Raw genomic sequence first — 18192 nt, 5'->3', positions numbered from 1 at the left:
TTTGAATTAAAATTTGTTTTAAAATTTTATTAAATAATAGACTTACTCTAGATTAAAAAGAAACACACAATTATATTCTAATGTTTAAGTTAAAGCTGAATCTCATTAAATTTCTTTAGAACACAAAAATATTCTAATTTAAAAACTAATTAACAACTATACTTTGCTTTTATCATCTAAATCGTATTTTTTAAGTAAATTATCAATGCGATCAAGCTGACATCTCATAGCGGGCAGAAATGTTTCAAGAACTTTGATATTTTCATCGTGTTGGGGACCATGGCCGATTAATTGAGAACGAGTGGGTACCCAGCTATAAATTATCTGTTAAATGGCAAAATAAGAGAAATAAAAGTGTTAAAAAGATCTCAAATACATAATTTTTATTTTCGGCAAGATTTTTTTTTGAAAAAAAGTTATCGATTACAAGGTTATTTTTGATTTTAATTTATTTAAATTCAAATAACAAAAAATATAACAAACTATATTCAGAAAATCAGACAGTTTTGTTATCGATAACTGGATTTTATTAGAAAAAATTGTTATCGATAACTGGATTTTTATAAAAAAATTTATTTATTTAATTTTTTATTCATTCAGTTACAGAATCCTAGTCAATAGGACATAATCGGTTCCAATTAATGGTTTATCATAGAACATATTGTTATCGAATCTTATAATCAAGCTTATTATCGATAACTGGATTTTCATAGGAAATTTTACTTATTTTTTTTATTAATTTTATTCTTAATTGCATAATTTTGTTATCGTAAAATGGATTATCATAAATCATATAATGCTATCGATAACTGGATTTTCATAAAGAGAATCTTATACTCGATAACTGTTAAATTTACATATATGTACTCACTTTTATTGTACTTTGTACAATAAAACCATGATATGGTTTCAGTGTCTTTTCATAAGCATCTTGTAAGTGCTTCTTCACCACTTCCGTATTCTCTTGATCGTTGAAAATATTTTCAAAGAATGTGCAAATCAATTGCAGGCCTCGCTTCAGCCACAACAAAGCATTGGCAGCAAAATTATCTACGTTTACATTGAGTATAATTAAATCTTCTAAATACTTATATTTAATAGGGTCCTTTTCATAAGATTTGCGGATTTTCTAAAACAGAAAGAAATATTCAAAACATACATTATTTTATTAATTAACAATGTCAGGCTACAAACTTACGGTTACATTGCCAGTCATATCACTAATGACGGGAGTGAATAAAGTACCAAAAGAACCTGCAATTAGAAAGAAATTGAAATTATATCAAAAATGAGTAATTTGAATTATTGAATCATTTTATTAATAGCTTTGTATTATAGAAAAATAGTTTGCTTGAAAATAATATTCAATTTTTAAAGTGTAATTAACACTATTTTTCTAATAATTATTTTAATGGAAATTTAACTAATTAATTTCATTTTCTTGTTTCCCTTATCTAAACAAAGATGTATTTATTAGCATAATGACAAAATTTATTCATAATTTTTGTGATATTATTGTCAACATAAATTATATTGAGTCATATTATAATGCAATTTATAAATAACTACACCATTTTCAAAAAAAAAGTTCAGTAACAAATTAATAGCCAAATTTCATTAAAAACATTGATTTAAAGAAGTAATCATTTTGTTTATATGTATAATTATTTAAACGTTTTATTAAGCATGAAAATAGAAAAATTTAAAGTAAACAATTTAAATAATTAACACATTAACCATAAAAATATCTATAAAAAATAGTGTGTATTTAAAATGTTTAGCATTTTATAACATAAATTCGTATACCCTTCATTAACCATGTGTGGTAAGAGTATATTTAAATTTGGCATTCCGTTTGTAATTTTTCATTTGCGACTCTATAAAGTATAGTATATTCTGGATAGATAGCGGAATCAATAAAGCCTTGTCCGTTTGTCCGTCTTTATGTTGAAATCAACTTTACATAGCCCCCAAATAACTTACAAACTTGATTGATACATCAATATATCGGGAATTCTCCCGGCTCGGTTGGTATTTAAAATCGGTCCACAAATGGCTGAGATATAAGGAAAGCATTGGGACAACCTCGATTTTTGGATTATTTTTGATCTATATCTGGATTACAAAGTCATTAATATAGACAATATGGATATCTAATGATAGATATTTGAAAGACGTATATAACGCTATAGTAAGTCGGACCTACAATGGGTCAAAATCGAGAAAAATAGTTTTTAACCCAATTTTTTTTTTCACCAAAAAAAATTTTTTGTCAACAAATTGTTTTCACTGATAAAATTAAAATTTAATAAAAAAAAAATTTGTTAAATTTTTTAATAAAATACATATGTGGAAAAAAATTAAGAATTATTTTTTTTTAGTGATTCTCAGAAGAAGTTTTACGATTTACGAATTCCTAAGCTGAGAGCTAATGCATTTTACGAAATAAAAAAAGAAAGACTTGAAAACACACTGGCATTAGGTTTTGATATGCAAAAAGTTCAATTTTTGCCAAAATGTTAATTTTATCGCTGGACTGATAACCATACTGGTCAAGGATCTTCGAAAATTGGTCCTGCCTCAGCTTAAAAGATATTACTTTGAATATAGTTCGAACTGTTTTATCCAAACGAAATCATCCTCCCATGTACAACATATCAATTTAACATTCCATAGAATATATACTCAAACTGCAATCCCACCCAAATCCGCTAGCTCGGCTTCTCGCACAGAGCCAAACCAGATCAAGGCTTTGTAGAGGAGATCTACCACCCCGCTAAGATGAGGTCCATGCATCAAGCAATGCTCTCTTTAGAGAGCAATTAGTTTTAATTTTAGTTATAAGATTTAATCAATTATTGTTAGGCCTAATGATATAGGCAGATTCAATAAATAAATAAAAAGTTAAAAAATACAAAAATACAAAAAGTAAACAAATTATTAAAAATGTTCCCATAGTTTTGTTAGCTGAACACTACTTTATTTATATTAAATTAATTAAATGATTCCAGTTTTCTAATTGGAAATGGTGTAGTATAATTAATTTAGCACTTACTATTAAAATAATCATTTCTCTATATTTACTTAAAAAAAAACAATAACAAAATATAATAAATATGCACATTTACACAAATAATCTGCTGACATATAAATACTTACGTATAACATCCACAATTTCATTTGAGGCAGCTAAAAATAGTTCCGTTTCGATTTTATCATGATCATCAGCTGGAAAACCTTTAAGATTGCCAAATTGTATGCGAGCTTCCGTCATTGTTCCTGAGTTTTACTGGCCGTCTTTCACTTTAGTTTTTAAACGTGTGTATGTTTAGAAAATTACTTTACTACTGACTCGCATATACGTGCTTTAGAGTCCAAATCAATACTGGTTCAATCGTAAATAGTAAAGTTTGAATTGTTGATTGGTTGTTGGTTTATTTTGCTATCTTATCATTTTATTTTTTGTTGCAGTAGGTAGTCTATATTTTGTGTATTTATTTCTTGTATTTTGTTTTTGGGTATTTGGAAGCAATATTACTGATACGTATGTATTGTTGCAGCGATAATTTGTTTTGTTGGCACTTACAAAATAGACAAACTACTTATAGAGTTTAAAAAATGATGAGTTGACGTGAGCAGCACTGACTGGCAGGCAGGCGGCAGCAACATTAAAATGATCAATGTTATCTACATGTATTTGTTGTTGTTTTAGATGAATCTTTTGGATTATTTGTGTGGCTGGTTGGGTTGAGCAGCAGTTGTTTTGTTAACATACGCATGTTTGTGTTAATAATGAACCAGTAATCATATGTACAACTGATAATGACGTTTCTTTGGCTTCGGGGCAAATGAATGAGTGGAATTTTTGCTAGTTTGTTGGTATGAGTGGTTAAACAATAGTTTGTTGTTGTTTTGATTAATTCAACAATAACAACACTTTGATTTTTAACAAATTTATGACTAATAGGGAAAAGTATGTATGTAGTTGTAGGTTAAAGAACAATTAGAACTGATTGATGACGATAATTTTTTTTAAATTTTAATTAAAATTTAAAATGAATTGTTAGTTTACATTTTACCTATATTTCTGGTAATCTGTTGCTTTAGGAATTTAACTTAAAGTGATAGGTATTTCATCTTCTATTATTTTCCCGTTCGTTTTTAACCTCAAATTTTTGTTTTGTTATTCGTTATTGTACACAATTTTTTGTGTTGCATATTTGCAGGCTTTTATTTGTTATATTTTTGTAGTCTAGCATAAAATACTTGTTTATCGTATAGTTTTTCTACTTATTAAATCTACCGAAAGTCTCATCTAATTTTTCCAAGTTTTAAAGTCCTTTACTCTTAACTGCAAGCTAAAATTGAAGAAATTTATAAATGTTTCATTTACTTACAGAAACCTAGTATTCTTTGATTTTTTATAGTATCAAGCTCAAAATTATATCACCAATTTCTTTGTATGACCATATATGCTCATAACAAACAAATAATAATCTTGGGATAGCTTATTTAGCAGTACTTTTAAATCAAATTCAAAAACTGGATTTTCTTCACTCGATGTTTGCAAATCAAACCATTCCTTAACCAAACTATTAGCACAGTCACGTAATTCTATAATCCTTAGGGGTAATTCCGTACTTTTGATAATAGCCTGGGACTTATCTAGCAAAACATTAAAATTATTGTTATGAAATGTCGTAATATCATTTCTTAGCCAAGCATGTTGAGATAAAATCACCGCCGAATTAGCCGAAAAATAAAATGAATCATTTTCTTGTTGCTCACGATAACGTTGTAGGAAACCATTTGCTGGATCTTTGAGGCGAGTAAAACGGGGTTTACTTTGGGCGACTTGCTTTTGTTCTACAATCCTCTCGGGCAAATGTTCAGTTTTAGTTTGCAGCGTAAAAACTCTATTTATATAGTCAAAATTAGAGCCCATAACACCTTGTAAATCATGGCCCAAATCAAAGATATGACCTATTTCATGGCAAACTGCCCCCAAACTTGAGGCATACACTCCGGCTCTTGTCTTGCGATAGTTACTGTCATCCGGCTCTAGGCTTAAGTTCAGTTTTTGTTGATTTGCAAAGCAATTTAATATATTTTTAAATTCACTAGGCCAACTATAAAAGTAAGTGGTACTAAATAAGGCCAAACCTCCTGCTCCCAAGGCAGCATGACCTTTGATATGTTTTCTTATGTTTTGATAGGAAAAGTCTTGAGATTTTGCCACTTCAGCTCCCAAATATTTGCTGCAGTTTATAAAGGCAATAAACTTTAAATTGTCTTGGTTACCCCACTTTGATTCTAAAAGTTCCTTGGCGAATTCCAGCCACAAATCCTGTTCATTTAGTTGCCATATTTCTTGTTGCTTCAGTTTAGAAATAAATATTTTACTATTATCATTAAAAACAAAAGTTAATCTTTGCTTAACAGCTTCTTGTAGTTTTTCCGCATACACTGATTGTATTAATAATAGATTCAAGTCAATTATTTGCTGGTTTATAAAAACAGATTCACACTGATGCAGTTCATCTTTGGCCAATATTAATAAAGGTTGGATTTTGTATGCCGATTGCTTTCTTTGATACAAAACATTTATTCTTAAATTGGTTTTGCAATAGGAAAAACTTAATTCAATATTTTTATTTTCTTGGCCCAAATCGATTAAAAACTTAAATCTTCCCGTATCCTTAGATAAGCCGGTTGTTAATATATTCGCATTTTCTATCGACAATTCTACATCTTGTGGTTTAAAACACTTGCTATGCTCCACTACACCTTTAATTAAGAGTATTTGTTGTGGTATTACAACGTTATCATGTAAATTTAATAATTTGATTAAATGTAAACAATTTGCAGACGACATAGCAAATTTTTTTCCTCTATTCGATTTGCAACTCAATTCTAGAGCAGGTATTTCATTGTTTTGATTTGTTTTGTAGAGTTTACAATTAAACGATAACTAATACTACTAATTACGATAACTTTGTTAAATGTCACAGATTTATCGTTTAAGTACTGTTACATACCTAACAAAAATACTCTTTTTAACAACTGTGTGCCCAAAAAGATCTGACACGTCAATTTTCTTTAAACTAAAAATCTTGTGAAAAATATCAAACGCTACATATTTTTAATAAATTTAATTTCAATTTATTTTAATTAATTGCAAAATCACATTAGAAATCTCCCCTTAATATTGTTGTTTGTTAATAAAGTGAATTAAAGAGTGTGTGTATAAATAAAAAGTAAAAATGGCTTTGTCTACCACTGTGCCCTGTTACACCATTATCAATTCTCCGGACTTGGAGGTGCCCAATGAAATGCAATTGAAACAAGATTTGGAAAAGGGCGACACCAATGTTAAAATTGATACTTTGAAAAAGGTTATTCAGCTGTTGTTGAATGGTGAACGCTTGTCGGGCTTAATAATGACCATTATTCGTTTTGTGTTGCCCGTACAAAATCACACCATTAAGAAGCTGCTGCTTATCTTTTGGGAAATTGTACCCAAGACTTCGGCGGATGGTAAATTGTTGCAGGAAATGATTTTAGTGTGTGATGCCTATAGAAAGGTAAGATAAATTTAAGAATACTGATTAAATTTTATAGATAAATGTAGAAAACATGAACATCATTGATGGTATATTGCGAAATACTTGAGGGGAAGGTTTTCGAATGAGTTTAATTTTTGCAATTTCTAGGTATCATGTAATAATTCATATTATGTCTTATGTTTCAAAAATTATTGAGCAAAGACTTCGCTATCAACTAATAAGGTTTTAATGGAAAAACATCTTCCTGTTAATATAGTTTTTTGGGCATGACTTTCCGTGAATAAACCAGTTATCGCGTAGCAACGTTTCATCTGTCTTGCAGTTATTCTGCATATTTTACATATCGTACAAAATGTTTAAAATTGTATATTTGTATTTAAACAAGTGAGATAGCTGTATCTTAAATATCCTTCACCAAAGTATTTTTGAAAAAATAATTCGAATCAACAAAAAGTTTATGGTGAAAAAAGATTGTTTGGTGAAAAAAAATCAGCTTAAAAAATGTTTCTCCCAAATTTGAGTAATTATCAGTCCGCATTTCTGTTATATACGTCATTGGAAAGGTCGTTGAAATGTCTATTAGATCTTCCAGAATTTTTTTTGGCCAATAACAACCTATTTACTAATGTATCATTGTTCGTTCGTTATTTGGGGACTTCAGAAAGTTAATTTTAACAGACAGACATCCTAATATTTTCTCCACTATAGTTAAGCAACCAGAGTATATCTAGTTTATCTGGTAACAAATTAATGTTGTAAAATAAAAATATAAATTTTATTTATTTCAGGATCTACAACATCCCAATGAATTTCTACGTGGCTCCACCCTACGTTTCTTGTGCAAACTCAAAGAACCCGAGCTTTTGGAACCTTTAATGCCTTCCATACGTGCTTGTTTGGAACATCGTCACTCGTATGTGCGACGTAATGCCGTCCTTGCCATATTTACCATTTACAAAAACTTTGACTGGCTGGTACCCGATGGTCCTGAATTGATAGCCAATTTCTTGGATACCCAACAAGATATGTCATGTAAACGTAATGCTTTCCTTATGTTATTGCATGCTGATCAAGAGAGAGCCCTTAATTATTTGGCTTCCTGCATTGATCAGGTGAATAATTTTGGCGATATCCTACAATTGGTCATTGTTGAGTTGATCTATAAGGTGTGTCATGCTAATCCCGCTGAACGTTCTCGCTTCATACGTTGCATTTACAATCTGTTGAATTCATCTTCGAATGCGGTGCGTTATGAGGCAGCTGGTACTTTGATTACGCTATCATCGGCGCCCACAGCTATTAAGGCAGCTGCTGGTTGTTATATTGAATTGATTGTCAAGGAGAGTGATAACAATGTTAAATTGATTGTCTTGGATCGTTTGATTGCCATGAAGGAGAACGAGAATATGGAGAAAGTTATGCAAGATTTAGTAATGGATATTTTACGTGTCTTGGCAGCCCCTGATATTGAGGTGAGACGCAAAACATTGGCTTTGGCCATGGATTTGGTGTCCTCTAGAAACATTAACGAAATGGTGTTGGTGTTGAAGAAAGAGGTGTCGAAGACCCACAATGTGGAACATGAAGATACTGGCAAATATCGTCAACTCTTAGTGCGCACATTACATTCATGCTCTATTAAATTCCCCGATGTGGCAGCTAGTGTTATACCAGTATTAGTTGAGTTCCTTTCGGATACAAATGAATTGGCTGCTGCTGATGTTTTGATTTTCATCAGAGAAGCTATACAAAAATTCCCCTCTTTGAGAGGTTTAATAATTGGCCATTTGATAGAGGCTTTCTCTCAAATCAAGTCCTCCAAAATTCATCGTGCTGCTGTTTGGATTTTGGGTGAATATGTCGATGACAAGAATCAAATTTTAGAAGTTATTGATGTTATCTGTCAGACTTTGGGTGAAATACCCATGGTTGAGGCTGAACAAAAACGTTTGTCTGGAGATCAAACCGAAGAAGAAGCAAATGCTGCAAATAATCCACCACCTGTGGCTCAGATTTCCAATAACAAAGTTACTTCAGATGGTACTTATGCCACTCAGAGTGCTTTCAGTTTGGCACCGTAAGTTGTTTTATTTAGCAAATTTTTTGTATCTTTTATTATTATGAATATTGTATTTTCAGAGTTGCTAAGAAGGAGAAACGCCCACCATTGCGTCAATATCTTATGGATGGTGATTTCTTTATTGGAGCCGCTTTATCGGCCACTTTGACCAAGTTGGTTTTGCGTTATGCTGATTTGGAACAAGAAGTTGTAAGTATTTAGTTTGTGAATGTGAAATTTATCAGCTATCCATTTTTGTTCTCAATACAAAGGGCTAGATATGGCCATGGAATTCTGAGGTTTGTTAAATATTACAAATATCTTATCTTGAAATCAATTATGATAAATATCTACAGTAACAGATAAAATACACGTTTGTTATTATATGAAGACAGACTCAATATTTATTTTTTGTTGAGGCCTAATATTCGAAATTCAAAGTAGATAGTAAGGAAACCTTTTTTGTTTCAAAATTTTTTCAAAATATCTGCCAAAATCTCAAACAAGAAAATTAAGATCAGTTTTACTTGATATTTCGGTAATTCGGCTCCTGTGTATTGTAATGATGTATAGACTGTAATGATGTATATATAATGATGTATATATATATATATTGGTCTCTTCTATACTAACATTTTAATTTTTCTTTTATGTAACTTTTAGCAAGCTCAAAACCGTTTGACAACTCGTGTTATGCTTATCATGAGCTCTATTCTACATTTGGGTAAATCTGGTTTCCCCACCAAACCCATTACCAACGACGATACCGATCGTATTTTCATTTGCTTGCGCACTTTAAGCGAACGCACAGAAGAAGCCGTTGAAGTCTTCAAACGTTATTGTCGTGAAGCTTTGGGCAAAATGTTGGATGCCCAACACGAAGAAGATCAACGTGTGCTCAAAGAGAAACAAAGAGCCGCTGCTAAAGTACAACCCGATGATCCTGTTCTCTTCTCACAACTCTCGAATGGACGTGAAAATCAATTGGGTGAAAATGTGTTTGAATCTAGTTTGAATCAAGCTTTGGCTGGCACCAAGTCAACCAATTTGAGTGACATCACCTCGCCCAACAATAAGTTGAATAAGGTAACACAATTGACTGGTTTCTCCGATCCCGTTTATGCTGAGGCTTATGTCAATGTTAATCAGTATGATATTGTCTTGGATGTATTGATTGTAAATCAAACAAGTACGTGTGTCATTTCCTTTTATTTATAATTTTAATATAATTATTACAAATTTTATTTTTAAAGATGATACTTTGCAAAATTGCACTTTGGAGTTGGCTACATTGGGTGATTTGAAATTGGTAGAACGTCCTCATCCTGTGGTTTTGGCTCCCCATGATTTCTGCAACATCAAAGCCAATGTCAAGGTTTCCTCCACAGAAAATGGCATCATATTTGGAAATATTGGTATGTAAAATAAAAAATTATTAAATATTTTCATCATATTTATATAGAACTTCTATATTTTGTTTTTAAATTTTATTAATTTTGAATGTATTGATTTACAGTTTACGACACTTCGATTAACACCAATGTTGTGGTATTAAATACCATCCACATTGACATTATGGACTATATTATACCAGCCAGTTGCACTGATACTGAATTCAGACAAATGTGGCAAGATTTCGAATGGGAAAATAAGGTATGTTTAAGTTTTTTGTGTATTTAAAACAAATTTTAATGGGATTTTCTTTTATTTTAGGTCACAGTCAATACAACTTTCACCGATTTGCATGAATATCTCAAACATTTGCTCAAGAGCACAAATATGAAGTGTTTAACACCCGAAAAAGCCTTGTCGGGCCAATGTGGTTTTATGGCTGCCAATATGTATGCAAAGTAAGTTGATATTAGTTTTGAATAATTATCACAACATTTTTCATTCATTTTAATTGAGAACATTTTGTTAATTACTCATTTACTATATGATTTAAACAATGTACTAATTATGTGTGTTTTTATTACTTTTCAGGTCCATTTTCGGTGAAAATGCTTTGGCCAATTTAAGTATTGAAAAACCTGTTGATGATCCAGATTCTAAAGTAACCGGTCACATTAGAATACGTGCCAAGAGTCAGGTAAGATTTCTATAATTTTTTCTGCAAAAAGCTAATATTTTCCTGAAAAAATTATCGTCCTTTGTACATTTGGAAATAAGCGTTAAATCGAAAAAAGCAGCTCGATCTGCGATCACTCATATTCCTAACAAAAATCGATCTTTCATATGAAAAACATAAAAATCTAAAATCCTTAATAACTTTGTAAATAAGCGTTTAATCAATTAAAGCAGCTCGATCTATGATCACTCATATTTCTGACCAAAAATCGATTTTTCATATGAAAAAAGTCAAAAATCTAAAATCCTTAATAACTTTGTAAATAAGCGTTTAATCGAGAAAAGCAGCTCGATCTGTGATCACTCATATTTCTGACCAAAAATCGATTTTTCATATGAAAAAAGTCAAAAATCTAAAATCCTTAATAAATTTGTAAATAAGCGTTTAATCGAGAAAAGCAGCTCGATCTGTGATCACTCAATTTCTAAACAAAATTCGATTTTTTGTATGAAAAACACAAAAATCTAAAATCCTTAATAACTTTGTAAATAAGCGTTTAATCGAGAAAAGCAGCTCGATCTGTGATCACTCATATTTCTGACCAAAAATCGATTTTTCATATGAAAAAAGTCAAAAATCTAAAATCCTTAATAACTTTGTAAAAATCGATTTTTCATATGAAAAAACTCAAAAATCTAAAATCCTTAATAACTTTGTAAATAAGCCTTTAATCTAGAAAAGCAGCTTGATCTGTGATCACTCATATTTCTAACCAAAAATCCATTTTTTATATGAAAAAAACTCAAAAATCTAAAATCCTTAATAACTTTGTAAATAAGCGTTTAATGGAGAAAAGAAACTCGATCTGTGATTACTTATATTTCTGACCAAAAATCGATTTTTCATATGAAAAAAGTCAAAAATCTAAAATCCTTAATAACTTTGTAAATAAGCGTTTAATCGAGAAAAGCAGTTTGATCTGTGATCACTCATGTTTCTGACCAGAAACCCATTTTTCATATGAAAAAATCTTTAAAATCTGATCAGCCATATTCTGACCAAAAATCGATTTTTCATATGAAAAACTCAAAAATCTAAAATCGTTAATAACTTTGTAAATAAGCGTTTAACCAAGAAAAGCAGCTCGATCTGTGATCACACATATTTCTGACCAAAAACCCATTTTTCATATGAAAAAAACTTTAAAATCTGATCAGCCATATTTCTGACCAAAAATCGATTTTTTATATGAAAAATGTCAAAAGTCTAAAATCCTTAATAACTTTGTAAATAAGCGTTTAATCGAGAAAAGCACCTTGATCTGTGATCACTCATATTTCTGACCAAAAATCAATTTTTCATATGAAAAACTCAAAAATCTAAAATCGTTAATAACTTTGTAAATAAGCGTTTAATCGAGAAAAGCAGCTCGATCTGTGATCACTCATATTTGTAACCAAAAATCGATTTTTCATATGAAAAAAACTCTGAAATCTAATCACTCATATTTCTGACCAAAAATCGATTTTTCATATAAAAAAGTCAAAAATCTAAAATCCGTAATAATTTTGTAAATAAGCGTTTATCGAAAAAAGCAGCTTGATCTGTTATCACTCATATTTCTCATATTTCAAAAATCCACTTTTTGTATGAAAAAACTCAAAAATCTAAAATCCTTAATAACTTTGTAAATAATCGTTTAATCGAGAAAAGCAGCTCGATCTGTGATCACTCATATTTCTAACCAAAAATCGATTTTTCATATGAAAAAAGTCAAAAATCTAAAATCCTTAATAACTTTGTAAATAAGCGTTTAATCGAGAAAAGCAGCTCGATCTGTGATCACCCATATTTCTGACCAAAAATCGATTTTTCATATGAAAAAACTCAAAAATCTAAAATCCTTAATAACTTTGTAAATAAGCGTTTAATCGAGAAAAGCAGCTCGATCTGTGATCACTCATATTTCTAACCAAAAATCCATTTTTTATATGAAAAAAACTCAAAAATCTAAAATCATTAATAACTTTGTAAATAAGCGTTTAATCGAGAAAAGTGCTTGATCTGTGATCACTCATATTTCTGACCAAAAATCGATTTTTCATATGAAAAACTCAAAAATCTATAATCCTTAATAACTTTGTAAATAAGCGTTTAATCGAGAAAAGCAGCTCGATCTGTGATCACTCATATTTCTAAACAAAATTCTATTTTTCATATGAAAAACACAAAAATCTAAAATCCTTAATAACTTTGTAAATAATCGTTTAATCGAGAAAAGCAGCTCGATCTGTGATCACTCATATTTCTAAGCAAAAATCGATTTTTCATATGAGAAAACTTAAAAATCTAAAATCCTTAATAACTTTATACATAATCGTTTAATCGAGAAAAGCAGCTCGATCTGTGATCACTCATGTTTCTAAACAAAAATCGATTTTTTGTATGAAAAACACAAAAATCTAAAATCCTTAATAACTCTGTAAATAAGCGTTTAATCGAGAAAAGCAACTCGATCTGTGATCACTCATATTTCTAAACAAAAATCGATTTTTCATATGAAAAAAGTCAAAAATCTAAAATCCTTAATAACTTTGTAAATAAGCGTTTAATCGAGAAAAGCAGCTCGATCTGTGATCACCCATATTTCTGACTAAAAATCGATTTTTCATATTGTTTACGCCAAAAACAACACTTAGCGATTTTCCTAATTTCCCTGCAATTCCTATTTTCCTCAATATATGTAAATGCAGAATGCTATGTGTTGCAGTATACTTCCAATTGTCATAAGTTCTAAATTAAACGTCAATAGTCATAAATACTTCTTTTTGGAGAGAGATACAAATCTAACTCTGAACTGTGCACTTCGTTATTCGCTAATCCTATTGTTCCTTATTGGTAAGAATCCATATTTCAAATAATTGAATAAATAATTAGAAAAATCCTAATTATTTTGTTTTATTTCTTTCTTTCCTTTTTTTCATATTTATTTGTCCAATTATTCTGAGTACAAAATCTAAACGATTTTGTTTCGGCTCAGAGAGTTTGAACAACTTCCAATTCATCCAGCCTTTTCCCCCTTCACCCAGCTTCTCAGCTCAACACATATGAAAAACTCAAAAATCTATAATCCTTAATAACTTTGTAAATAAGCGTTTAATCGAGAAAAGCAGCTTGATCTGTGATCACTCATATTTCTAAACAAAAATCCATTTTTTATATGAAAAAAAAAAAATCTAAAATCCGTAATAATTTGGTAAATAAGCGTTTAATCGAGAAAAGCATCTTGATCTGTGATCGCTCATATTTCTAACCAAAAATCCATTTTTCATATGAAAAACTCAATAATCTAAAATCCTTAATAACTTTGTAAATAAGCGTTTAATCGAGAAAAGCAGCTCGATCTGTGATCACTCATATTTCTGACCAAAAATCGATTTTTCATATGAAAAAAGTCAAAAATCTAAAATCCTTAATAACTTTGTAAATAAGCCTTTAATCGAGAAAAGCAGCTTGATCTGTGATCACTCATATTTCTAACCATAAATCAATTTTTTATATGAAAAAAACTCAAAAATCTAAAATCCTTAATAACTTTGTAAATAAGCGTTTAATCGAGAAAAGCAGCTTGATCTGTGATCACTCATATTTCTGACCAAAAATCGATTTTTCATATGAAAAAAGTCAAAAATCTAAAATCCTTAATAACTTTGTAAATAAGCGTTTAATCGAGAAAAGCAGCTCGATCTGTGATCACTCATATTTCTAACCAAAAATCCATTTTTTTATATGAAAAAAACTCAAAAATCTAAAATCCTTAATAACTTTGTAAATAAGCCTTTAATCGAGAAAAGCAGCTCGATCTGTGATCACTCATATTTCTAAACAAAAATCGATTTTTCATATGAAAACCTTAGAAATCTAAAATCCTTAATAACTTTGTAAATAAGCGTTTAATCGAGAAAAGCAGCTTGATCTGTGATCACTCATATTTCTAACCAAAAATCCATTTTTTATATGAAAAAAACTCAAAAATCTAAAATCCTTAATAACTTTGTAAATAAGCGTTTAATCGAGAAAAGCAGCTTGATCTGTGATCACTCATATTTCTGACCAAAAATCGATTTTTCATATGAAAAAAGTCAAAAATCTAAAATCCTTAATAACTTTGTAAATAAGCGTTTAATCGAGAAAAGCAGCTCGATCTGTGATCACTCATATTTCTAACCAAAAATCCATTTTTTTATATGAAAAAAACTCAAAAATCTAAAATCCTTAATAACTTTGTAAATAAGCCTTTAATCGAGAAAAGCAGCTCGATCTGTGATCACTCATATTTCTAAACAAAAATCGATTTTTCATATGAAAACCTTAGAAATCTAAAATCCTTAATAACTTTGTAAATAAGCGTTTAATCGAGAAAAGCAGCTTGATCTGTGATCACTCATATTTCTAACCAAAAATCCATTTTTTATATGAAAAAAACTCAAAAATCTAAAATCCTTAATAACTTTGTAAATAAGCGTTTAATCGAGAAAAGCAGCTTGATCTGTGATCACTCATATTTCTGACCAAAAATCGATTTTTCATATGAAAAACTCAAAAATCTAAAATCCTTAATAACTTTGTAAATAAGCGTTTGATCTGTGATCACCCATATCTCTGAACGAAAATCTATTTTTTGTATGAAAACCAAAAATCTAAAATCCTTAATAACTTTATAAATAAGCGTTTAATCGAGAAAAGCAGCTTGATCTGTGATCACTCATATTTCTGACCAAAAATCGATTTTTCATATGAAAAAAGTCAAAAATCTAAAATCCTTAATAACTTTGTAAATAAGCGTTTAATCGAGAAAAGCAGCTCGATCTGTGATCACTCATATTTCTGACAAAAAATCGATTTTTCATATGAAAAACTCAAAAATCTAAAATCCTTAATAAATTTGTAAATAAGCATTTCAAAAATCCATTTTTCATATGAAAAACTCAATAATCTAAAATCCTTAATAACTTTGTAAATAAGCGTTTAATCGAGAAAAGCAGCTTGATCTGTGACACTCATATTTCTAACCAAAAATCCATTTTTTATATGAAAAAAAAAAATAAAAAATCTAAAATCCGTAATAATTTGGTAAATAAGCGTTTAATCGAGACAAGCATCTTGATCTGTGATCGCTCATATTTCTAACCAAAAATCGATTTTTTATATGAAAAACTCAAAAAGCTAAAATCCTTAATAACTTTGTAAATAAGCGTTTAATCGAGAAAAGCAGCTCGATCTGTGATCACTCATATTTCTAACCAAAAATCCATTTTTTGGATGAAAAAACTCAAAAATCTAAAATCCTTAATAAATTTGTAAATAAGCGTTTAATCGAGAAAAGCAGCTCGATCTGTGATCACTCAATTTCTAAACAAAATTCGATTTTTTGTATGAAAAACACAAAAATCTAAAATCCTTAATAACTTTGTAAATAAGCGTTTAATCGAGAAAAGCAGCTCGATCTGTGATCACTCATATTTCTGACCAAAAATCGATTTTTCATATGAAAAAAGTCAAAAATCTAAAATCCTTAATAACTTTGTAAAAATCGATTTTTCATATGAAAAAACTCAAAAATCTAAAATCCTTAATAACTTTGTAAATAAGCCTTTAATCTAGAAAAGCAGCTTGATCTGTGATCACTCATATTTCTAACCAAAAATCCATTTTTTATATGAAAAAAACTCAAAAATCTAAAATCCTTAATAACTTTGTAAATAAGCGTTTAATTGAGAAAAGCAGCTCGATCTGTGATCACTTATATTTCTAACCAAAAGTCGATTTTTTATATGAAAAAAACTCAAAAATCTAAAATCCTTAATAACTTTGTAAATAAGCGTTTAATCGAGAAAAGCAGCTCGATCTGTGATCACTCATATTTCTAAACATATGATTTTTCATATGAAAACCTTAGAAATCTAAAATCCTTAATAACTTTGTAAATAAGCTTTTAATCGAGAAAAGCAGCTTGATCTGTGATCACCCATATTTCTGACCAAAAATCAATTTTTTATATGAAAAACTCAGAAAGCTAAAATCCATTTTTTATATGAAAAAAACTCAAAAATCGAATGTGCTGTTTTTCTATAGCGAACGAGTGCTTGATTGGACGTTTTACATGTATTTTGTTTTTATTACAATAACAAAACACATGTTAAATTTCCACTCAAAGTACTCGTTCGCTATAGAAAAACAGCACATAAAATCCTTAATAACTTTGTAAATAAGCGTTTCTGAAAAACAAAAATCTAAAATCCTTAATAACTTTGTAAATTTCATTTTTAACTAAAACTAAAAAAAATGCTTTTCTTTTTTTTTCTCTTTTTCCATCCAGGGTATGGCTCTCAGTTTGGGCGACAAAATCAGTTCATCTCAAAAACTTTGTGTACAAGCTTCGTAAAAATGTTTTCATTCCAAAATTTTCCAAAAAAAAAAAAAACAAACAGATTCAATAATTACTCTGAGTTTATTTTCTCTTTTATTATTATTAATATAAACATTTTTTTCTTTATTCTGTGCGCTTAATTTTAAGTATTTTTACTATTTCAAGAATTATATGTTATAACAATTATGTATGTAAACATACTACGTATAATACAATTATAATAAAACAATATATACAAAACGTAATTATATTACAACAAACGATTAAAGCAAAAAAAAATGTATGTAATGTAGGGAATTATTTGAAAATGTTATGTATATTTATTTCATATAGACAGAAAATTAAATTATAAAATGTTTGTTTGTGAAGAGGAGGAGGGGCTTAACAAAATGTTAAATACAATAAACATTATATGATTCTTAACTATTTCAACTTCAAAACAATCATTCATAACTCAAGCAATGCCGATCGATGATTTTGTATACATAGTTGCATGTAGCTAAGATTTCTTTACACTTGTGTTGTTTCCATTTTGGTAGCTTTGACAGTGAAGTTTTCAACACCTCTATTTTGGATCCATTCTAAAATTAAGAAAGCAAAAGTATTTATAATTTTGTTAGTCCCCTCATATCACAATTGCGTTAAAATTGTGTAATTTTTATGTTTTTTATTATTTAAATTTTCAATTTTATTTTTTTAAACATAGAGAAAGAATTATATTGGGTGTATTCATAAAAAATTAGTGATTTTTTTAAATTTTTAGCTTTTATTTTTAAGCATTTGTACAATATAAATTTATTTAAAGTATTGGCAATTGTTAGCTATGTATGTGGGTCGATTATGGATGGCAACCGAACTTAAGTTAAGAGGTCTGCGCATACGATCTCTTTCGCTTCGGGTTATTGTAATGGATAAATATTTCATCGCTTTCAAGCATCATTTCAGACATGCAAAATCGTCTTACAAGTTATCTCAGCTTCAATTTGTATAATATCCAATTTCCCTGTTTTTGGATGAATCCTGCTGCTCACAAACGTAGTTGCGAGTAGTTCCCAATGATTTTGCAAGC

The 18192-nt window shown here is 29.4% G+C and overlaps 3 protein-coding genes across 3 annotated transcripts; 1 reads left to right on the top strand and 2 right to left on the bottom strand.

Moving 5' to 3' along the window:
* Positions 1–6: 6 nt before the first annotated feature.
* On the bottom strand, positions 7–3568 carry LOC135958869 (glycolipid transfer protein). The gene is made up of 4 exons (XM_065509804.1): positions 3160–3568; positions 1199–1254; positions 872–1129; positions 7–324 (listed from the first exon to the last, which is right to left on the bottom strand). The coding sequence occupies exons 1-4, from the start codon at positions 3272–3274 to the stop codon at positions 157–159; spliced, it is 597 nt and encodes a 198-aa protein (XP_065365876.1). The 5' UTR covers positions 3275–3568; the 3' UTR covers positions 7–156.
* Positions 3569–3973: 405 nt separating this feature from the next.
* On the bottom strand, positions 3974–5875 carry LOC135956861 (uncharacterized). Its single transcript, XM_065507456.1, has one exon. The coding sequence runs from the start codon at positions 5873–5875 to the stop codon at positions 4442–4444; it is 1434 nt and encodes a 477-aa protein (XP_065363528.1). The 3' UTR covers positions 3974–4441.
* Positions 5876–6099: 224 nt separating this feature from the next.
* Positions 6100–17546, top strand: betaCOP (coatomer subunit beta). The gene is made up of 9 exons (XM_065510255.1): positions 6100–6584; positions 7355–8643; positions 8706–8835; positions 9289–9814; positions 9879–10040; positions 10142–10278; positions 10339–10475; positions 10609–10714; positions 17073–17546. Exons 1-9 carry the CDS (start codon positions 6264–6266, stop codon positions 17136–17138), a joined length of 2874 nt encoding a protein of 957 aa, XP_065366327.1. The 5' UTR covers positions 6100–6263; the 3' UTR covers positions 17139–17546.
* Positions 17547–18192: the final 646 nt, after the last annotated feature.

Source organism: Calliphora vicina, chromosome 4 (genome assembly GCF_958450345.1).
Source record: "Calliphora vicina chromosome 4, idCalVici1.1, whole genome shotgun sequence".
NCBI lineage: Eukaryota > Metazoa > Arthropoda > Insecta > Diptera > Calliphoridae > Calliphora > Calliphora vicina.
The sequence above is the reverse complement of the archived record's forward strand: the minus strand, read 5'-3'. Positions and strand labels throughout refer to the sequence as shown.